Source organism: Cebus imitator, unplaced genomic scaffold, assembly GCF_001604975.1.
Source record: "Cebus imitator isolate Cc_AM_T3 unplaced genomic scaffold, Cebus_imitator-1.0 Scaffold290, whole genome shotgun sequence".
NCBI classification, from domain to species: Eukaryota; Metazoa; Chordata; class Mammalia; order Primates; family Cebidae; genus Cebus; species Cebus imitator.
In genome coordinates, this window is record NW_016107605.1 from 1,991,977 (window position 1) to 2,017,085 (window position 25,109).

At 34.8% G+C, this 25,109-nt stretch overlaps 1 protein-coding gene across 3 annotated transcripts in view; it reads right to left on the minus strand.

Moving 5' to 3' along the window:
• Nucleotides 1-25,109, minus strand: part of CTNNA3 (catenin alpha 3) — a 1,771,160-nt gene that overhangs the window by 1,277,962 nt on the left and 468,089 nt on the right. For all 3 annotated transcript variants that reach the window (XM_017502077.2, XM_017502076.2, XM_017502078.2), the window contains one exon: nucleotides 24,810-25,073. In XM_017502077.2, coding sequence (XP_017357566.1) covers nucleotides 24,810-25,073 — 264 coding nt within the window. The remainder of the gene's footprint in view (nucleotides 1-24,809; nucleotides 25,074-25,109) is intronic.

Below are 25,109 nucleotides of genomic sequence, written 5' to 3' on the forward strand. Positions count from 1 at the left end.
CTTGGAAGCAACCAAAAGGTCCTTTAGTAGGTATATGGATAAACTGTGGTACATCCAGACAGTGGAATATTACTCAGCACTAAAAAGAAATGAGATACCAAGCCAAGAAAAGACATAGAGGAAACTTAGATGCATATTAACACATGAAAGAATCCAAATACGAAAATTGTGCATACTATGTAATTCTAACTACAGTATATGACATTCTAAAAAGGGAAAAACCATGGAGACAGTAAAAAGTCAGTGGTTGCCAGGGGTTAGCAAGGAAGGATGGAGGAACAGGCAGAGAACAGAGGATTTTTAAAGCAGTAAAAATACTCTACATGATACTAATGGTGGATGAATTTGATTACACATTTTTCCAAGCCCAAAGAATGTACAACACCAAGAGTGAACACTAATATAAACTAGGGATTGTGGGTGATAACAATGTGTCAGTTTAAGTTCATAAGTTGGAACAGATGCACCACATTAGGGGGATATTTATAATGCGGAGGCCATGCATGTGTAGGAGCAGGGGATCATAACATGATGGGGGAAGTCTCTGTACAATTTTCTCAATTTTGCTGTGAATGTAAAGCTGCTCTAAAAAAAATAATGTCTGAAAAAAATAAGAAGAAAATTTGCATTAAAGAAAAGTCTTCTAGCTTTTAATACGAAAGGGCTGGAAGCCTTTCTTTAATACCAATCTTCTCTATAAGGAATGTGTACTCCATGTAAAGTTGCTGATTTTATATCTTAGGATGGGAAGAATCAAAATGTGTCTGGAATATCTGGTGGCCAGAAGCCAAAAAACACTTAAAATTAGCAAGGATGAAGGAGTCCAGTCCATTTAAAGGGGCTCCTATTATTTAGTTCCTGATAAATTGAGTATTATTTGGACATGTTGAGCCCGGGAAGCCATTAGTTCATAATGCTATTCAAAAGGTAAATTATGAAAATGTTTTTACTAATGGAATAAATATGGGTACTTATCTTTAAAAAAATAAGAAGAAAATAAAGAAACATGACCTAAAAGTACCAGGCTCTTTCTTTCAGTGGAGCTTTGGAGTCAGAAAAACTGAACATGATATTGGCCCTCTACTCACATTGGGAAAGTGATTTAAACTGCTGAAGCCTTTATTCCATCCCTTGTGGAATGAGGAAAATAAAACCTACACCTGCTATATAGGACTTTAATTAATGGAGCTTTATAACATGTTTTAATATCCATGGGGTGGGCCCCACCTCAGTAGTTTCCTTGCTCATGTTGTTTTTTGCATTTAAATGCACTACCATCTATACCTGATGAATAACAAGACTGTGACCATGCCTTACTAGGACATGTAGAACTTATACACAATCTTAAACAAGCTGAAGCATAAAATCAATATTTTGGTCGAAAAAAGTTTTCTGTATTTTAATAACATGATAGAATAAATACTATTCATCATTCACATACTCTATATTCTCTGATGGGATTGACCTGATTTACACTGAAAATACTAAAAATCTTACACCTATTCTCCAAAGTGAAATTGCCTATCAAAAGAGATGCGGCTATGATTATAATCAAGTACCAATGTTCTTCACAAAAACACATTCTATGCTTCACGTTGAGAGCAGCAGAAATAATAAGCACATAGCACAAGGAATGTATCTCAAGCAACTACATTATCAATCTTCAGAGTGAGTGATAAAAATGGAATGAAATTTTTCCTTATGATTACCAACAAAAAAACTATTGAGAGAGCTCACAAACTCTTTTTGGTCCACTATATTCCTTATTTTAATACATTTCCACTTTATCTAAAGAATATAAGCTTTAGATATAAAAAAATCTTTTTTAAGAAGGCAAAATGTAAACAATAAACGAAATTAGCAAGATGATCGATACAAATTATATAGTACTTTGGTAATTAGTGTAATTTACACATACAAATGTAAATATATACTTAGCTATAGTAAGTCGAAGTGTACATAACTTGCATTTTGTTGTGTATCAATTAGCACAATAGAAAAATAGAAAATATTTTAGAGATACTCAATATACATATCAAGTAAATATAATACATACATACTCCTTTAACACTCTTCTAAGTAATGAATATAGATCATTTAAATAGCCCTATTACTGTAATGATGGTTAAACCAGAACAGTGATAAAAATTTCACTCATCTGGTTTCACTCATTTCACCTAAGGTGAAATTTCACCTAACCTCTTCTCCTATGTCTATTTCTGTCAGTTAAGCAAACCAGTCTATGGACAGCACTACACATCATGAATTCTTTCAGTTTTTAATCTTTTTATAACAATAATATAATAAAATTTCAAGGATTCTCTTATTTTCACAACCTCTGTATAAAAGGATAGTAACATAAGCACTTCTAGAAAACTGTTGATTTTGTTGTGATACTATTATATTGAATTAATCTTACCATAATATTGTAGACTAAGGCAATATATATTAACGAAAGAGTCTTTGTGATTATCTGTTTGGAAATACATGTTTACATGTTTGTGTTTTACGGAGTCTGTATTTAAAATGTATTAAAAGTCCTAAAAATATAGACACAATGGTGATTAACTTATTCTGTGTGCACTGAACTTAGAGAAAATACTGATGATTTTTTACACAATAAGATTGTTATTAAAAATAAAGTATGTGTCCCAATATTTTCAGTATATTAACTCTTCTTAATTTCTCAGTAATGTCATGTGTTTCCTACCTTCTATGTCCAGGAGGTTTACCGATTCAGAGCCTAAATGACTACAAATCTACAAAATTTAAAGAAACATTTGAATATTTCCTGTCATTTCCAAGGTTTATGTCAATTGTTATTCCCATGGTGTTCTCCCAGAAAACAATTCATTGACAAGAAAAGAAAAGGTACACGGGGCAAATGGAAAAAATAAGTAATCCCAATTGTGTTCTATTCCTGTTTGATTCTACCTTTCACTTCAGCCTATAATTGTGTCTTTGGGGAGAAATAGCAGGTTAAGTACAAGCCCTGGAATAATGGGTGAATTGTGCAGAGTAGAGCATTTTAAAAAGCAGCCGATATGGCACAGTCATATCTCACACCTGTAAAACTCTCAAAGTCATGTCTGCTCTAGAATTCCTTAACAAAGCTGAGTGTGAAAATGACTTCTGGGTGGTGACAGCTTCTTAGTAACAGCATCCTTCAGATGTTTTTGATGCAGTCCCTGATATCTTCCCCATATTCTCTAGAGCACGGCTGTTTAGGGATTGCGGGGTATTCTGAACATTTTGAAGTGACAACCAACTAAAGATGTTCTTGGCATAAAAACAATTAAAATTCTGCTCTCTTCCTGGAGTTTAATATGCAGTTAAATAGAAATTAACTTAAATGTTCCTAAGTCATGTTCTAGTTAACTAGGGCTGAAGAAAAAAAATTGCTCTAGTCATTGTGTTTAAAATTTTACTTTAAGATGTATTAGCCTATAAGTGCCACAAAATCATCATTTTGGAGTCTACATAAAGCTCTATTTCTTGGTAAGAAACTGCAAAGAAACTGTATTGACTCTAAAGTACACTCTGGCGTCCAAAAGAGCATTCTATGTGGATGAAAAGTTTCAATGTCTACAACGGTCAACATAGTAGCTACCGAACACCTGAAATTTGGATAGTACAATTTTTAGTTTATTTAATTTTGATTTAATTTTAAATGGAAATAGCCACATACGAGTGGTGGCTACCACACTGAACAGCACAGCTCTTAAAGCTGATTTTCATTTTATTTTCCATATGAGATTATGTCATGATATGCTGTGATAGCCTTATGGTACCTAGATGGTTGATGGTTGATTGACTGTGATTAAAAGCACTATTTCCCTAAACAAGTGGGTATCTTTGGAGAAAGCACTGGTGGGGGATAAAATTTTAAGCTGTTGCCAGTCATTAAGGCATTACTTTATCAGGTCCTTTTCCCTAATGACTAGTTGAGAATGAGTTAGAGTAAAAAAGAGGCAGCTCCAGAGAATGTGAGTCACAGTGTGGAAGGACAGGAAGCAAGTCTTGTGTGGCTAGGATATAGGGATACTGAGCATCAGTGGGAAAACAGAACAGATACTCTGAGAAAAAAGAGTTCCTAGAAGAAAGATGGAAAAGACGATCAAAGGCAACACTCACCTATTTCATAGTTTAATTCATTTTGTTCCATTTTATATAATTCTCTTTTTATTAATGAAGGATGTTGCTGGTGCTGTTCTTACAGGGCATAGGTGCAGGACTGAAAATGTCAGTCCCTGGCTTAATATCCTTTCCAAATTGAAAACACGTGTAGAAAAATCAAATGTTCATGCACTTTACACTGTTCAGATCTTTTTGCTTCACTAGTTATGTAATGATATACTCAAAAGCTGGTCAGAAAAATGCTAAATCAAGATCATTCCTTCTGGTATGCTTTGATGTTTAGAGTCTTCAAAATATTTTACCCAAGAGGCTTATTTTTCCCCTTTGTGCTTTATCAATGTGATTACCTCTTTCATTCTATTAAAGAAAAAGAACATGTGCAATATGAGGAGGCGGAGATGGAGGAGGAGAAAGGAGGAAGTAAAAGAGGAGGGAGATGAAAAACAATTAAGGTAAAGGGGGAAGGGGCAGAGGAAAGGGGATGGAAGGACAGTTGAGAAGGAGACTAAGAGGACAAAAGAGAAGGAATGGCGAAAAGAGACAAGAAAAGAGAGAAAGTGACAAAAAAGAAAGTGAAGGAGAAGGAACAGTTTGCTAAAGGCTCTTGTGTTCACATTGGCAGTAATGAAACCAATATGCTTCTGGGTTTCATGATCCAAAAGAACATTTAAGTGATAAAGGGATAATTGTGGAGGGACCTGATCATTTAGCCAAATAAAAATCCAGTTTTCATCACTATAGGAAACTTTAAATGGCTGCAAGTTTTTGTATTTTTATAAAGTGCAGGTGTTCAGCCCATCCCTTCCTGAACTTTACAATATTCACATAGCTTTGGCAAATGGGATGCAAAACAACAGTCGAAATGAAATTAATTTTGAAAGAATGTATCATCTACATAACCAGACTATTTTTCAAATAGATATTGATCTTATGCAGTGGGATGTGCTATCACAGAGCATAAACGATATTCTTTAAATTTAACAACTCATAATGCCATCAAGGAAAATCCAATCACTGAACACCATTCCAGGCTTTTCTTATCAGGATATTATAAAACAGTAGTTAACCATTATTACTACCAAGCAAAAGTATGGTAAGAACACTTTGTCCCTTTTATTTGCAGGCAGGAAAAAGCAATTGAATATGAAGGCCAAATTCTCTGTGGAGTGCTTTATCTAGAGAGACAAGCAGGGGCACACATCATAGTAGCTAACAGGAGAGATATATTCAGTACGATGAAAACTAATATAGGAAGAAATGGGCTGAATTTTTTCTGTGTCCTGGATGAGAAATGATTAAATTGAAAGAATTTTTAAATTAACTTAGTTGTGCTATTCCATATTTGAAGACCTAGTGGGGAAAAAGTATGTAGAAGCTTCAAAATATTCTCTGGAATACATGAATAAAAAATAGAAACTCTTACTATTGATAAAAAGAGAAGAGCATCCAACTTTACAATTTAAGGGGACTTTTTAAAGTTTTTTTTTTTAAATTATTATACTTTAAGTTCTAGGGTACCTGTGCGGAATGTACAGGTTTGTTACATAGTTATACACATGGCATGATGGTTTGCTGCATCCATCACCCTGTCATTTACATTAGGTATTTCTCCTAATGATATCCACCCCATGCTATCCCTCCCCTAGGCCCCCACCCCGCAACAGGCCCCGGTGTGTGATGTTCCCCTCCCTGTGTCCATGTGTTCTCATTGTTCAACACTTACTTATGAGTGAGAACATGTGTTTGGTTTTCTGTTCTTGTGTCAGTTTGCTGAGAATGAGGGTTTCCAGCTTTATTCATGTCCCTGCAAAGGACATGAACTCATCCTTTTCTTATGGCTGCAGAAGGGCAGTTTAACACTCTCTAAAGAAGGCACAAAATTTCTATAGAGCCAAAATTCTTGGTTGATACTGCCTCTGCATCAGCCCCCAAAAATTCTCCCTCTAAACATGGGTAGTTCCAAGGAGTCTCCTTGGTAAATTGTAACCTGCCTGAATGACGTAAAGTGATCCCATCTCCAAATCTACCCACACAATGAAGGCCAGGAGTAGGAGTCTGTATGTAGTCAAAATTCTTTAATGCCTTCCCAAGCTCAAGCCATGACTCCCAAAGATGCCCACAAATCATGTATGTGCCAGGTAGACAATAATGCTCAGTCTACTGCCCTTTCCTCATTAACTCCCCAAAGCCCAAAAGGTCACATATGCACTTTTCACTCACTTTTACAAAAACAATTGTAAGATGACACCATACATACTACACCGTGTTACAAATACTTTAAGCCCTATATTTAAGTTAGAAATATTAAGACTTAGAAATTCCTAAATATTAGAAAATATCAACTAAAGCAGACTATTCTCACTGCTTTCAGTTTGATGTATCTCGGTATGTGTCTCCTGTATTTTCATCAAAGGGTCAATTGACCCCAACTGATGCTCTGTCTCTGGGTCACTGATCTGATGGCTGTATCTATTTATTACATTGCTTCATCCAACACCAGAATTCCTACTCTGCATTGGGCTTCCCTCCCTGTCTGTAAGACTGATCCAACACTTACATAACTGAGATAGTAATGTGAAGAAAAAAATATTGTCAGACTCATTCTAGGCATTGAAGAAGCGAGCCACTATGCCTATTAGAGACAGCACGGTTTCCATGTGAAACAAATAATATTAATTTACCTCCCATAAAGCAACTACCCTTTTTTAAAAAAAACTCATGGATATTGTCAGGCTGCTTAACAAATATAACCTCCAGCAGCTGCACAGCACATCCATGCATCTATAAAGAGTTTATTTGCACAGGCTGCTTTTCCATCTGCAGGACATGACATATGCCAATTGATTGGCTTATAGTAGACTTGGAGAGGAGTCAGAGTGTTGGCAGGCACCTTGCGTCTATTCTTTGCTTTCCATTTTTTCCTTTTGCTCCGAGCCTTTTGGGCTTTGCTCTTCTGGATCCTGCCTACTAAATAATTCATTTAGCTTCAAGTGGCCATTTGTAGCTAACGAAGCTGAGATTTTGTGAACATGTAACTTGCATTTAGTCCAAACTGATTAGATGTCAGTAATCAACCTAAATTATCAGGCTTTATTTTCATTGCAATTATATCCTCCATTTCACATGTTAAAAGTAGAGTTCTTATCAGGTGATGAGAACTAAGCAGAGTGCAAGTCAACCAGAAAGGAGTCAAAAGATTCATCCAGGACCAGCTACATAATTTGGAAGACTCATGCAATGTGGAGGTATAAGGCAACTTGTTCAAAATATATTCAGAATTTTAAGATAGCAACCTCAGATAATTAAACCAAATATGAGACCCTTCTGTCTGTGAGACACACCCATGAAGAGAGCCCTGGATTTGTCAAAGAAAACATAAGATATTTTTGCTATTTCTTTTAAATGTTAATCATGCTTATTATAAAAACTAACATTAGCAATATTTCTTCAAAGTCAATAGTATCTTCATCAAAACTTTTCTTTTTAGAATTCACAAAGACTTTTTTTTTTCCTTTTCGATTGGTCTCAGAAAACAAGCTTTGAGGCTCTACTCATAACATAAAGTTTAATTCAGTTTCAAAAAATAATTGCCTGATACCCTTCTTGCCTTTCTAAATCTTATTGTAAATACTAAAGCATGAAAATAAAGCCTGTAACTGATAGCTCCATGACTAGATTTGGGAAACCCTAAATCTAAAACTTAGCAGTGAACACCTGACTATAACAAAAGCCATAGGCACTAACTCTAGGAATGGCATGGCCACTGAACAATGTTCTCTGTGATAAAGCCATAATTGATACCTTATGAAGCAAAATATGGTGCTATACTATGATCCACACTAGTAGCCAAATTTTATCAAACTTGTCTAAAAACAAGAAACTCTACAATTTACTACTCTCCACATCTTGATAAAAGTTAAAACAGGTTCCTCTAAATTAAAGCTGGAATTTGCATGACCAAACTAATAAAAACTAATAAAAATTATGTTTTACTAATTTTTTTAATGTAAGAATTAATGATTCACATAGGCTACTTCACTTTTCTTGATTTCACCTTACTCAGAGAACATGTCTAAAACATTTTGAACTAAGTGCTTTATCCACCAGACTGGTCATGCTAGACAGAAAGCTTGTACCAGGTGGCAGAAACAAAAGAAAAGTAACTGTATAATCACTTTACATAGTAAATGTAACCTTCCAAAGATTTTTTTTATAATATTATTACGATGGTATCTACAGCCACATAAAAAGGTAACTATGGACATAACTGCTTCAAAAAAAGCTAGATAATCTTCTGAACTTGGAATAATTTTAATTAACATTCTTTAAGGAATACTTACGGAAATGATTAACTGCTTATTTTACTTTACATACCATGCATACTTGTGCTAAAATAATTTACCTCATAAAATTAACTCTAAAAAAACTTATTTGAATACTCAGAAGCTCATATCTCTTTCTCTTTGGCAGTCTCCCTTGCTCTATTTCTTATCTTACTTTTCCCAATTCAGTTCATCCTCGATATGGTTTGGCTGTGTCCCCACGCAAATCTCACCTTAAATTGTAATAACCCCCATATGTCAAGGGTGGGGCCAAGGGAAGATACTTGAATCATGAGGGCAGTTTCCCCCATACTATTCTCCTGGTAGTGAATAAGTCTCATGAGATCTAATGGTTTTATAAGTGCAAGTTCCCCTAAATAAGCTCTCTGGCCAGGCACTATATAAGTAGTGACTTTTCTCCTCATTTCCCTTCTGCCATTATTGGAGGCCTCCCCAGCCATGTGGAACTGTGAGTCCATTAAACAAATTACCCAGTCTCTGGTATGTCTTTATTATCATGAGAACAGACTAATGCATCCTCCTACTGAAGGTACGACGTCACCATTTTTCCAAGCCTAGATCCATTGGATATCTAAGCTATCTTGGGCCACTTCCAGTCACTACAACTGTCAGTTCTTTTTTCATATCTATCCCTTTCCTTTCCATTTCAACTGCTTTACTTTGGGCTTTTATTACACTTTACCTGAAATATTATAAAAAATATTTTGATTTTCTTGCCTCCAATTAACCCTGCAAAATAATCTGTACATCATGACTGATTAATCTTCCACAATACCTATTTGATTTTGTCTGCTCCTTGATAAAATACTCCTCACGAATAAAGTCCAAATTTCTTAGCTTGGCATTCTGTATGATTCCTCAAAATCTGGTTTCCAAGCCAGATTATCTTCTCTCCTGTTGCAGATACTGTAGTATGCTGTTAATGAGCTTGGGCTATAAATTCCCATTTCATTACTATAGAAAAGGTGTAGTGATGTAACCTGCAAGAGTAATTGGGGGAGTTGCAAATATTGTGACCTCTGGAATAATGGCTGGCAATACAGAAAAGGAGTGATAATAGCCCTCTCTTTAAAAGAGGAAAATATGAACTTGGAGATGTAACTTCCCTAAGAAGGAAATAGGCTTTTATTAGAAGAAAATGATAAAGCAAATCTCTTAGACCTAGTTTTCCCAGATAGGTACTATGAAATGTCTTCATTGCTACTGATACAGTTTGAATGTGGTTGTCCCCACCTCAAATCTCATGTCAAAAGGTAACCACTAATGTTAGAGGAGGGGCCTGGAGGGAGGTGATTAGATCATGGAGGCAGAGTTCTCATAAATGATTTCGCACCATCTCCCCTTGGTACTGTAGAGTGAGTTCTCATGAGATCCGGTTGTTTAAAAATGTGTAGCACTTCCTCCTTCTCTGTCTTCCTCCTGCTCCAGCCATGTAAGACATGCCTATTTCTCCTTCACCTTCCACCATGATTGAAAGATTTCTGAGGCTCCCCAGAAGCTGTCATGCTTCCTGTACCGCCTGCAGAACTGTGAGCCAATTAAACCTGTTTTTTTTTTAATAAATTACCTAGTCTTAGGTATTTATAGCAGTGCAAGAACAGACTAATACAGCTACTAAAAAGAAAGCTGAATTTATGAGAGTTAAACCAAAGTATGGTGATCTACTGATTAATCAAACTGACATGACAGTCCTGAAACCTCCCAGTGGGTTCTTCCTGCCCACTGCACAGACAAAGCCAATTCACTAAGACCACAGCATTGCAATAAAGATTTTAATATACATGAGGTCAGCTATGCCATGTGGGAGATGGAGTTATTACCAAATCAATCTCCCTGAAAATTCAGAGGCTAGGGTTTTTCAAGGATAGTTTGGTGACCCAGGAGTCAGCTCCCTGGGTGGGGCCACAAGATAAATGGTCAGGGGTGGACCATCCTCAGAAATGTAAAAACCTGAAAAGATACTTCAAAAGGCCAATCTTAGGCTCTATAATAGTGATGTTCCCTGCAGAAATAATTGGGGGATTTGCAAACCTTGTGACCTCTGGGATAATGGCTGGAAATTGTTTTTGCCTACACCTTAGCAGAATTCAGGATCATCATCTCTTCCTAACCTGGTGGTCTTTTACTAGCTTTACAGAGGCCGTTTAGTTTGGGGGAAGTGTTATTAACATTTAAACTATAAACTAAATGGCTCCCAAAGTTAGCTTGGCCCTGACCCAGAAGAATTAAGGGAAGTTTGGAGGTTAAATGCAAGATAGGGGTTGGTTAGATCAGATCTCTTTCATGTCATAATTTTCTCATGTTTTGTTTTTTGCAAAGATAGTTTCAGTCCCAACTAAGACCAACTTTAATGCCGTTCTGTTATTCATTTTTAATTGTGTGTTCCCGTATGAAGCTTTTCTGGTAGATAAGGGGTCTCTTACTAGTAAATAATATTATTTAGTTCTTATTTACCCACCAAAATTGTAAACTCTCATATATTTATAGGCATCAAGTTTTGTAAACCCCCTTTTAGATAACTGTGAAAAGTCATTAAACATTCTATCAAAATCTCTCATCCTTCAAGTCCTAGCTCAATTTCCTTTCCATAAAGCCTTCCCTGTTTGCTTCTTGCTAGATTATAAGAGGCTTGAGAACAGAGTGGAATGTGGATTCACAAACATTTATAGAACAGGTACTATGCTAGCAATCAACTTACCCCTCAGTTATACTCACACTTGTATATACAGAACAACCTCTTGAATAAAACACCAAGAAATGGTTTAAAATACTTGTTTCTGGGGAAAAGGTAAGGATAAATATAATTCTTAAAAAAAAGCAAAATGTACTTTTTCTTAGGGAAAAAAGAAAATGACACATTACCCGCACTCCCTTTTTCTTTCAGCATTTACTTTAGAAAACTTGTCATGGTGATTCTTTCTCTGCCCTTTAAAATGTATGTAAATCTTCTTAAAGGCTAAGTAAGCTTCTTGCCAGCTTTTTAACCCAAGGATAAAAAGAATCTTGGGAGAATGTCTTTCTCAAGGACCTGGAAGCCATCCCTTTTAAATATAATCATCAAAGAAGATTGTGTCCCTATCTCCCAGTTTCTGTGGGAAGGCAGGAGTCTAACTTTGGTGGGTGCCTGGCTCCAAGTTACAAACTTGTCTTCTGTCAAAAAGATACAAAAATTTCCTTTGGATAAAGGCAATTAGTGAACAGAGACAGTCATTCAAATTACTAGGTGAGTTTAGGATGAACTATGTATGCAAATGGCACTATGAAGTGCCATACATACATGTTTTCGAGAAATGAATCTAATGGGTTGTGTCTCCTAAGCTATATAAAACAGTGAGATTTCCTTATGCCTCTGCATTTCTTTAGCTGACTGCCTGTGGTAGACATCACATTCTGGTTTAATGCTTATCAATTATAAAATTGTTTTCCTTTGTGAAGGGTTTCCTGGGTTGGCAGAATAAATTGTTTTAAATTATATTTCCCCAAAACTCACTAGAAATCATTGTACCATTTATATTTGTAAATGTGCAAATGTTTTAATTTCTCAATCAAATGAAAGGAACCAATCAAGAAAAGAAAGAATAAGGAAAGAAATTGTGGAAGAAGAAAGGAAGGAAAGAACAGGGAGGGAGGAAGAAAAAGAATAGGTTAATGGCAAAAACTCAACAAAAGGCACTTCCACTTAAGGATGAAAAGACCTCCAAAAAAAGAAAAATTAAGAGTTTCCAACAGGACTCTAGAATCAGGCTTTAGAGATCGAACATATTGTCTGTGAAGTAATTAAAGGGCAGAACAATCAAGCCAATATCCCCTTTTCATTTAAAAAAAAAAAAACAAACTCTTCAGCAATTGACCCAAACTAAAGTCACAAGTCAAAGGTAATACAGAAGATCTTTGTCAGGTCTCCATACGCAAGCCTGGAGCCTGAAAGTCTGAAGTCCTGCTTCCCTTGGCTGATCGTCTTCCACCCCCTGCCTGCATTCGCCATTGTCCCTGATCGCCCAGCAGAGCTTCCCTGGACAAGCCCCTCATCCAACTCTGCCATCTTAACTGTTCTTATGATAATGTGAATACCTCTCACCCACCCCTGCCATCTTAACTGTTCTTATGACAATGTGAATACCTCTTACCCATCCTGCCATCTTAACTGCTCTTCTGCCTCACCCCACCCGCCATTGTAACTGAACTTGCGGTCATGTATACTCCTTGTCCCTACCCCCCACCACTGTAACTGATGTTACTCTGCAACACCCCCACCCCCCAAAAACCTACCCCAACCTATAACGTCAGTTCCCACCTTACCCCCTTCACCTGTCCTTTCTCAGATTCGGCCCACTTGCACCCAAGTGAGAAATAAAATGGGCTTGTTGCCCACACAAAGCCTGTTTGGAAGATCTCTTTATTAAATGCATTTAATATTCAGTACTATTGGATGCAAATAACAATCTTAAGCTTTAATGTATCCTGGACCCTGCTGGCAGTCTGATAAAAACTAAAACCCTTTCTCAAAACAATTATAATGCATAAAATAACATATAATTTTAGAAGGAAATCAATTCCATTGACAGATATAATTGTTTTCCTTCATTATATTAACATATGAAATAATGAGATCTAGCAGTGAGTCTAATAACTTACAATTCAGACACAGTGATAAGCATCCATGATATACACATGTAATGTGGTATGAAAATATTTGTAATTCCTATAGGTGACAAAGTCTTAGGTATCATAAGCACTGTGGTTTTTCACTTATATTAATAACTCAAATGCTAAATTTCAGATAGAACTTTATAAAATAAAGAACTAATTTTTTTCTCATCCAAGTCCTGAATTCTACAAGTGAATCTCCATGGACTCTAGGTTAAGAACCTCTGTGGGAACTATAACATTAGAACTCAGGATAGGTTCTGCTACCAGAAAAGCTAGGCAAGTCCACCACAAGAGTCAAGAAGCTTCTGCCCCAGGAAGACAAACTATTTACTTACCATGTTCTAAAGATGCACTTGCATCTCCATACTGTCCTCCCTCCAGTATAACAACTTGACCTAGCACTCCTAGAATCAGAACCTTACAATGACTGCAAGATTACCTGACTACTCAAAAATATACTGCAGCTAATAATGCTGTATGATCTAGATGAATGGCTTGCAACACTTAGTGTGCTTAAGGATCACCTGGGATGGCTTGTTTTTGAAAAAAATTTCACGACCCCATCGTCAGAGTATGTCTAAATTGGGGAACAGAAATTTTCACTTTCAACTGGCACTCAAAGTGATTCTTATACAAGTGGTTAATCACTAAACATTTGAGAAACATCAACAGAATTAGAGTCCCCAAACTCAACAAACAGAAGAACTTAAGGAAACAGTGTAATTAATATTCTAAAAGAGATTTAAATGTTTATCATAGCTATAAGAACACCACAAAAAACATCACTGGTATTCTTGGAAACTTTAAATGGTATTGCAAAAATAAATATTACACAGTTGAAGACTTAAAGAGCAGAATGAAAATAGCTAACAACAAAATCAGTGACCAGAAAAGAAAGCCAAAAATTCTCCCAGAATGGAAAGGATATGCAAAGTATGAGACAAAAATTAAAAGCCACAAGATTCATCCGGACAGACCAACATTCATCTTAATAAGCGTTTTAGAAGAGAAAAAAATGTGTCTCTGCCTAGAAAAGGGTTTGGAAAATATACACCAGATCCTTAATTGCAGTTATCACTGGCAACAAGAATGGAATTGAGATGAAGAGAAAAGAGACATTAACTTTTTTCTTTATTTCCATAATTGTATAATCATTTTATAAGAATAAATTCATGTATTCCTTATGAAATTAATCTAGACATGAATAAAATCATTGTCAAAGATACACCAGAAAAATGCTAATAAAAAGGAAGCCAAGAATATCAATATCAATACTAGACAAATTGAATAAGAGTAGACACTATTAAACAAGATAAACAGGAATGTTTTATAATAATAAAAGGTACATTCTACCAGGAAGTCTTAAGAGTCAAGAAAACTTCTGAATCTAATAATATAGCTCTTTCTTTCTCTTTCTCTCTTTCTTTCTTTCTTTCTTTTTGAGATGAAGTATCACTCTGTCACCCAGGCTGGAGTGCAGTGGTGTCATCTCAGCTCACTGCAACCTCCACCTCCCGGGTTCAAGCAATTCTCCTGCCTCAGCCTCCTAAGTAGCTGGGACTACAGGCATGTGCCACCACGTCCGGCTAATTTTTGTATTTATAGTAGAGACAAGGTTTCATCATGTCTGCCAGGCTGTCTTGAACTCCTGACCTCAGGTGATCTGCCCGCCTTGGCCTCCCAAAGTGCTAGGATTACAGGTATGAGCCACTTTGCTTGGCCTAACATAAGTTGTTAAATGTATAGAACAAAATACCACTAGAAATACAAGGAGAAAATGGAATTTTGCTGTAACGTGAAAGACTTCAACTCACCCCTCTCAAACAGGTGAAATAGAAAACAGGAGTAAGAATGAAGACTATTTATTTATTACAATTAAGAACTTTTAAAACTTCCTCCCAAAGAAAGAGAGAATACACACTTTTTTTCAAATATATATAAATACAACTTTCAAAACAAAGCATGAAGTAAGCTACAAAATATATCAATGTTCCCCCTCAAAATTTCCAAACATTTTCCAAATAAAACCTATATTTTCTGTACACAATTCAGTAAAACTAGAAATTAATTTTAAAGGATGACAAAAACAAACATGAAACAATTTTAAAACACCAGAAACCAATTTTTAAATTTTTAAAACACACTTCTAGTAGCATAAGGCAAAAAGAAAAAGAAAAAAAAAAAACAACTAAGTTAAAACTAACAGCTATTTTTTAAAAATGCAGATAAAAGTACTGCTTACTAAACATAAGGTGTTCAGAGGAAAACTGACACCATGAATGAGTTTACAAAAGAAAAACAAAAGTAAGAAAAACAGAAAAAAAGAGACTAAAAATTAACTCAATAAATGCATTCAAGATAAAGATCAGCAGATTAACCTAAGAAATTAGAAAGAAGTTAATAAAAATATAAGCAAAATCTTATTAAAATAATTAAATAGTAGTCTTAACTACTAAAAAGAAAAATCTTTACAAAGAAGAAAATAGAAAAAGTCAGATTTTTAAAATTCAAACTAAAAAAAAAAAAAAGAAGACACGTGTTCCTAATATCATTCATTTATTATCTCTTTTTTGTAAATACCTGTGGAATACAACCAGATGCTTTGATATATGTACACACTGAGGAATGAGAACATTGTATTTAGATATATTTATATATATTTGATGGACAAAATTAATATGTCCATCACCTCACATACTTTTTTGTGGCACCTCTTTTATTGAGGTTTTCTTTGCAGCTTTTGATCCATTTTTATGGATCCATTTTGGATCCATTTTTCCATAGCTATTTGAAAGGTATGTCTTCTCTGTTGAGTGCAAAGTTCTATATATCAAATCAACTTTTCATATTGCATATGGGGGGCTCAATAAGCAATAAACAAAAATTGTTCACTTTTGAGGTCCTCTATAAATTTCAACCAGTAGTCAGTGTGACTTATCCACTCCTATTACACAATTTTTCATCAGCTCTCGTATTTATTTTTCCTTCATGCCTTTTCTCATTTTGTATTGCTCACCAGGATGCTCCCTAGTTAACACTAAATTAACACGAAAGCTAAACATCATCAAGGAGTCAGCATCCAAAAAAGCCCAACTTGTGTCATGTGAGTGAGAATATAAAGGAAGCATTGTACTAGCTTTTAACGTTTGTTTTATGATATTCTCATCTCCTGAATAAGTATGCAATTTTTTAGGATTGGAGGCTTTTTATTTTTACATCTTTTCTAGCTCCCATGAAGCACATGATAATGTGGAAATAGAGAACAAGTACCTAATAAATATTGATGATTAACTGATGGTCATGAGATGCATGATACAAACACTGTAAGAATTTTTTTTTTTTTAATTTGCTCTGGATTCGTTTTGGGTTTATTTCAAGTTTTGGAAAGAAAAAAAAAAAACATTACTATATCTGGCTACCAAAGTTTTCTCCAGGCTTGACGTCAGGTCCATGTAATAGCAAGCCTTGAACATTATCTATAATACCATGTACATCATGGATCTAAGAGTCCCAAGAAGCCAAGAGCAAACAAGGCCTAATAATCAGTACTATCCTTGTGTCTTATTTACAAGGCACTCAATCCTTTCTATTTTTAATCATCAAGATAAGGGAGATGTTGCCCTTCTTTAGGTAAATATTTACCAGATGCATTAAAACCTCACACCAGGTTCTGAAACACCAATTCACTGCTTTTTCAATAAATGTTTTAAGCAGTTACTCGATTATTATATACCTGGCACCTCACTAGGCAGTGACAATATAAATATGAATAAGCCATCGTTCTTCTACTCATAGAACTCATCCAATAGGAGACACAGATACATAAACAAATGTATTAAACTCAAGACCTAGTTGTTTTCTAACAGTGTCCATCATTTGCTACAAGAGCTATTATTTGGAAAGAGTAATTGTTGGGAGGGCTCATGAAATAGGTGTTCAAGTTATAACTCTTCTAATTCCTGTTTATTTGACTTTATACGAGTCATACAACCTAACAGAAGACTAGTTTGCTCCTCTATAAAGTACACTATAACTCCTGACCTGTGTGCTCTACAAAGCAATTTTATACTAATAATAAAATGTGCAGATAAACACCCTAAGTAGTATAAATGTAAGGTGCTAGTCCCTTAAATTTGTATTAAGCCAGTACCTAGCACAAGGCCTCACACAGACATTAATTACACAGAAAATAGATTTAATAAATATTTGTTACATATAAACAGTACGCTGTTGTAGCACTTATTCTCAGATGTAACACCCTTTTTAACACACTTTATTAAATTTAATTAACTACCTCAAACCTAAGAGAATGTATGAGTAAAGAATAATAATAATAAAACATACATTCATCTACCAAACCAGCTTCAGAAAAACAATATGCTCAGCAGCTTTAAAGCTCCTTATGTGTCTACGTAACCTGTTTCTCCCCACTCCTACACTCCTCAATTTTGCATAAATCATTCTCTTCCTTCTCTTTATATCTTTTTATATATATCTATACCAGTATCACCAGAAATGTATTGTTTAGTTTTGCTTGTGTGAGCCTTTATATAAAAGTAAAAATGCTGTATGGATTCTTATATGGCTGGCTCTTTTATGGTAAAGCATATGTTCTGTTATCATTCATATTTATGTGTACTCATTTTCATTCATTGCGGTCTCATGTCTAAGTTTAAAAGGAGTGTTTTTAATTACTCAAATTTAACTATGAAGTTCAGTGTAGAATTTTACAGAACACCTTTATCAAGTTAAGAAAATTCACTTCTATTCCTAGCTTTCTATAAGTTTTAAATAAATTGAATTTTTCAAATATTTTCTGTATCTACTGAGATTATTATATAGTTTTTCTCTTTTAGTTTATTAATGAGGTAATTAATGTTGAACTAACATTACATTCCTGGAATAAATTCAACTTTGTCATAACGACCTTTCTATCTAGTGCTAAACAGTTTACTCACATTTTGTTTAGAATTTTTGCATCTAATTTCATAAATTAGATTGGCATGTGAATTTCCTTCCTTATCTGACCAATGTAGTGTCATTTCATATTGGCGTCACTGATTTCATGTAATTAATTGGTGAGCTTTTTTTTTTTTTTTGCTATTCTCAAGACACTTTTATAATATGTAAATACATTTACATATTCCTGGAAGGGTTTGTAGTATTCTATCAAACTATCTGAGCCTGCTATTTGCTTTCAGTAAAAACTGTTAACCATTAATTCTATTTAATTATTTCATTCATATTGCCTATACTTGAATCAGTTTTGTTAATTTATATTTTCTTAATTTTTCCATTTCATCCAAATTTTCATTTTTATCAGTATAAATTTGTTCATAATAGTCTTTTAGTGTTTTAGTATTTCTAATATTTAGTATTTAGTCATAACTCTGTAGTTATGATTCCTCTTCTGACTTTCACTTACATGCTGTTTTTTGTCTGCTTTCAATATTTCCTAATGAATCTCAACAGCAGTTTGTCAATTTTATTGGTCTTTACAAAGAATACACTTTTGGCTTTGTTGATCTTCTCTACTCTATCTTTGTTAGTGATTTAATTAATTTCTATTCATATCTTTACTAACTTTTTTCCTTCTGGGTTTCTTATATTGTCTGTTTCAAGCTCCAAGTAAAAACTTAGCTCATTAACCTTCAGCTTTCTTCTTTCCTAATATAAGCATTTACAGGTGAGAAATTTTCTTCTATGAACTCCCTTTAGCTATATCTCTGATTTTATTATTATACATCATTATTTCTCAGTTATAATTAATTTTTACTTTCAGTTATAATTTATTCATTACTCAGGAGTTATACAGATGTGCTTTTCAAAAAAGGTTCCAAATAGTAGGATAATTTCACATATTTACCTAAATACATTTCTAGGTGGCCTGTATCATTCTAGTGCTTTGAAAATCATTGACTCAATTTGCAGTCCATTTTTGTTAATTTTCCATGTCTCCTTGAAAAGAATGTGTCACAAACTCCTGGTGAATTTATCCTCTTATCAGTAGATAGTAACTGTCATTAGCATTTTTACTGGTGTGTAGTTATACCAGCTTTCTTCAGTTAGGTTTGTATGAATATCATTTTATCCTTTGACTTTCAAGCTTTCTTGATTCTTAAGTTTTAGATGTGCTTTTTATAAACTGCATATAGCTATATTTTGTTTTATATTCTAAGCTGTCAGTCATTTGTCTTTGGAGAGTTAAGGTTTTCTTTTTACATTTATTATGATTATAAGAATATTTGGATTTATTTTATTTTCTACTGTATGTATATCCTTCTTTTTCTACAGTGTTTTTTCCGCCATTTTTTTTCTTCTTTTGGACAAACTGGGTTTCTTATTTTCTCACTGTATTTCTCCTTTTCCATGTTTGGAAATTACAGTCTATGACTACACATTTTTAGTAGTTATTCTAGACATTCTAACACACTTATTAAAATTAATGCCTAATATGTCAATATTTTTATCCTTCCCCCAAAATATATAAAGACCCTAGAACATTTAACTATGATTCCATACATCTTAATTATACACTCTGTTTCCAGGCACATTCATTCTATATTTTTAATTACACAAAGTACACATAGTTATTAATCATTTATAAAAAAGTAATATGTAAGCAGTAATAAAACCTTATGTTTACCATTTCCTCTGCTTATAAATTATTGCATTTGTACCCTTATTATATAATGTTTTCTTTTTCTTTAATAATTTCCTCCGTGAAAATTTGTAGACAATAAACTAGTCAAGTTTGGTGCTGGGTATAAATACATTTATCTTTTTCCTTGTAAAACAGCTGTATGATGTACTGAACTCAAGGTTAACAGTTGTTTTCTCTCAGGATGATTTCACTATCTAGTAGCATTCATGTGTAAGAACTCAGCTATCATTGATAGGTAGCCAGTCATCATTCACAGGTTAGCTCTTTTTCCCTATTTTAAAAATATTCTTCTGTTCTTTGGTTTTCTTCAGTTTCACTATGATAAATATAGGTGTAAATATAGGTTTCTTTAAATATACCTTGCCTGGGATTTACTAGGCTTCTTAACTGTAGAGAATGGTGAATTCCATCAGTTCTAGGAAATTTTCAGTATCTGTTTTGCACTTCTCTCTTCTGAATTTTATATTATAGTATTTTACAACTTGTCATGGCATATACCTTGACTACTTTTCCAAAAATATTTTTTACTTCTGTTTCTTTCTGTGGGAAACTCCAAGTAACCTCTTCAAATATCTTTCAGACCACCAGTTTTCTAATCTAATCACCTGTTTTGCCTAACCTTTGAATTTTTCATCACTGTGTTTTTCATTTTACATAGCTCTGCCTGGTCAATTTTGACAGTCTTTTGTTCCTTCAACATACTTATTAGGGAATAATGCATATTAAAAATGCTAATTTTTTCAGTATCTTAGAATTTCTATATCTACAGTGTTTACGGATCTGATTCTATAGTTTGTTCTTTCTATGAAGTTCTTAAGATGGCTTATTTGTGTGTCTCGTGAAAACCATCTTCCTTGGAACTGTATGAGAATTTTTTGAAAGCTGTTCATAAAGTGCAGAAAGAATCTGAGTTTCCTTCTGGCAGATCTCTGGAGGTACTGCCAGGATAAGACAATTTTAAATTAGATTTTTGGATGGGTTTTTAGAAGCTACACAGATAATATTAATGCTAACCCAAAGTCCAGGTAACGACTGGCCTATGGCTAGAAAATTCCAACATGGATTCTGTTCCTTTTTCTGAGCTTCCCCGAGCCAAAGCTATGCTAATCAAGTTCTCCCAATATCTCCTGCTATTCAGGTTAGTGTTTTTTTCATTTATCCAATAAGGTGGTCAAATTTTAAAGATTCCTAGTGATATGTAAATGTACCTTATGTGACTTTCCAACTGGCAGGATGCAGAATTTATCTTTTGTTTTCAGTTCATAGTCTGTCAAAATTGAAGCTCCAGGCCATAATTGAAAAGCAGTTCCCCCACCCTCCAGCACAATGCTGGCGTTGGCTTATTAGTTTGGATTTTGTGCTTTTTGTATCAGCCTCAAATAATTTCTGTAATTCAGTTATCAGATTATTTATCTATATAAAATATTTTCTTCATCTCTTTTAGTTGTTATAGTTCACTATATCTCTAGAAACCAAAGCATTTTTTAAATCACATTAATGTGCTTCTAGATACCAGTAATGTCTATTTCTCCTTTAGCTTCTAAATGCTAACCTGATTGACAGAGGTCCTGTTTTCTCCTTAAGGTGAAAATGTAAGAACATAAGGAATATCTTCCCCAAAATTATTATCCTTAGTAAAAGACAGAGTACCTTGGAAGTAACAAGGAACCTTGACTAAGGCAGGACAGCTGCTGAGAGAAGAGAATATATATATATATTTTTTTCTCTTTCTGCTGCCTTATCACAGAAAAGATTCTGAACAGCGTATCACTTAGATGTGCTTCTGGTGGCTCCCATCAATATAAATTCATGGCCTGATTAAAAGTTAAAGTAGAGCCATGTACTCCAAAATACATCCGCTTTCAGTCAGAGGAAGGAGAAAAAAAAATAAGGTTAAGGAAAAAATGCTCTTTAAAATGATATGCCATATTCTTATATTTATTCATTAATGCATTCATTGATATTTACCTAGCACTTACTACATTTGGGGCATTATTCTAGGTGCTGGAAATACAACAGTAAACAAAGACTACATGAATGATGATACATGAATGACCAAAAAAAAAGGTTTAAAAAAGTGTATATGATGGCTCTCTGAAAATAAGAAAATACTACATACATATCATTTGTTATTCTTGTGTACCACAATTATGACAGCTGCTTTTCCCTCCTCACAGGAGAAAATATGTCTTAATGGACTTGGAATTTTCAAAGCAATTTTTACTGGCAAAGTTTCTTGCTTCATAACATTTTCAAAATTCTCTTAATCTAAAATTCGACACTTCTCAACTCTCATTCAGTCACAAATACACAAGAAAAACTCTATAATTCACATTGGCCTTTCCAACAAATCAATTGATTTAGCCAGTATAGTGATCTAATTCAACTTCTATTTTCTCCACTCATAAATTTCAGGTCTCATACCCATACCCAGCCAAGGGCCAGAATGAAAAATTTAACAACAGCTACAGCATGGTTGTTGAGTAAGCACTCTGATACATTTCCACACTATAAACATTTAATGAGACTGGCTCCCAACAGAGTGTTTACAACATCAATTTACTTCATAGTATTATATTTGCAGGAGCAAAATAGAGCAAAGGTTATTTTGGGTCCTTTACCAATACAGCTTCCTGTAAATAATGAAAAGTGCAACCATTTAATTTACCAAATCATTAAAAAACGTTAAATGCTCAATAAATTCTGCTTTATCTAGCTCAGACAGCCACAGCAGCGATTTGTAACTTGGATATAAAAAATACAGAAAACTTAGACATTTTTATACTAGTTTGCACATCCGTATTTTTGATTGGAACTAAATTTCAAAGGTTGTTCAGACAGTTTAGAATCCTCAATAGGATCTCAGAGAAATATCTTTTGGACCCCCTCCCACCTCATGCAGAAGAAGTGAGTGTGCCTTTCCTGAGAAAGAGAACACTCTAGTGTCATGCTTATGCCGACTCCCATCAAAGTTACACACATACATACACGCACACACACAACACACACACACTTTCTCCTCCTCTCCAACCACTGCCATTTTGTGCCTGTAGCAGTCACTTTCAACTAAAGTGAGAAAAAAAGAAGAGGTCTCAGATGGAGGAAAAATTTGGAAATGTCTTCTGTAATCCTAAAATATAGAACACATTGTCTGAGATAAACTGGAGCTCTTATGGGAGCATTCTTTGACAGAACTTTGTTTAGTACTGTGAAAAATTTGCTATACAGGTTGAGTGTTGCTAATCTAAAAATCTGAAATTCAAAATGCTCCAAAATCCAATACTTTTTGAATGGCAATGTGATGGCACAATGGGAAAATTCAGTACCTAACTTCAAATCTTTTGTCAGTTAAATCCTTATAAGTAGGTCACAGTTAAAACAGTCAAAACTTCATTTCAGGCACTAAATTATTTAAAATGTTGTGTAAAACTACCTTTGGGCTATGTGTATTGGATGTATATGAAATATAAATGAATTTCATGTTTCACATCAATCCCATTCCCAAGATAACTCACTAGGTATATGCAAATATTCCAAAATCCAAAAAATTCCAAAATCCAAACCACTTCTGGTCCCAAGCATTTCAGATAAGGGATATACAACCTGTCTGACCCTATCCACCTACTCCAGCAAATTTTAACTTACTATACTTGACACTTCCCAAATACAGATGACAGATGGTCACCGACTTGACTTAACAATGGTTCAACTTGTAATTTTTTCTAGCTTTGTCATGGTGCAAAAATGACACATATTCAGTATCTATGTATAGTGTTGCAGGCCCCTAAAGGTCATACCCTTCCCAGGGTAGGGTAACCTGCATCCAGTGACTGAAAGAGACTTACAGGCCTGGCCATTTCTGCCTGACAAGGAACACTCTGGAAGGCAACGCTCTCACCAGAGCTCCCTGCTGATTGGTCTAGGCTGTGTGGGTCTAGCTCTCAGGTAGACTTCTTCCATCCAGTCCTGCTCCCTCCCTCTTTCCTTCCCAAATGTAATACCTTGTTTTCCAAATTTCATTCTCTGTGTGATTCTGGAAAACCCAGCCCACAACACTAGCCATGACTCCTTCCTTTCTCTCACGTCCCACACGCAATCTGTAAAAATTCAGTTGATGCTATTTACAAAATTTAGCACTGAGGTCCACTAACACCGCCCTAGTCAAAACTAAACCATGAAGTGGTTCATGTAAAGTGTACGAATGGAACCTGTGTTACTACAATAGCCTCTGGCCTGGTGTTTCAGTTCCTCCAATTGCTCTCCTTCAGTTGATGTTCCTTCACAAGTCTCAGCAGGTCACACCTTTGCTTACAACCTTCTAGTGTATTCCCATGTAACTTGGCGTAAAAGCCAAAGTCCTTAAAGGCATACACAGTCCTCATTGGCTGGTTCTCTCACGTTAGCTCCTGCTACTCATCACCTTGCTCTCTCCACCCAGACATCCTGGTTTTTATGTTGTCACTTAAACACGGGGCACATACCTTCAAGCCTTTGCTCTAGATCTTCAACTGCCTGATTCCTGAACTCTTTCAAGGCCTTGGCAATACCTCACCTTCTCAATGTAACATACTATACAAGTCAGTTCTCTACAATGCTTATTGGTTTTATTTTTTGTCTATAATAACCAGCTAAAATGTAAAAACTTGTCAATGGCAGTGATCAGATATGCCCCAAGCACATAAAACAGTAATACCAATAAGTATTTCAGGACCAAATAAATCTTATGCTCGTAAGTTGATCTACATAAAACAACCTCACCATTTCAATCTAATTAACAATTCCACTTCAGATTCATTGGTTTCCTTGGCAGAGATATACCAGAATAAGAGGTATACTAACAGAGTATTTTCCTGTTAATCAATTCTTTGAAAGACTCAAGGTGAAAGAGACTAATCTGGATTTTTTATTTTCTCATGCTCTAAACTCCAACATGTTGATCTTCTTCTGTTTTATTATTATTATTATTACTATTGTATTGGGACATCAAATCACACTTTAACTTTCTCCTGACTTACCTCCAGCTCATCAAGAGCACTTCCCAGGGTTGCTGCCTGAGGTTCTGGTAGGGCTGTCATATTCTGGATGCCTTGTGAAGCATTTGAAATTACATTGAGAGCATTCTGAATTTCTTCACAAACTGTGTCCTTGCTTGCTTTGAGGGAAGCAACATCAGAATTCTCCAAACAAGCTGAACAAATTGAATGCAAGAGGGGAGAGTTCTCCTTCAATGAGGCTCGAGCTCCTGCAATTTCATCCCTCTGGTTTGGAGATTTTAAGTCCTGAGAAGAAAAATGACAAGAGTGGCATCTTACAAT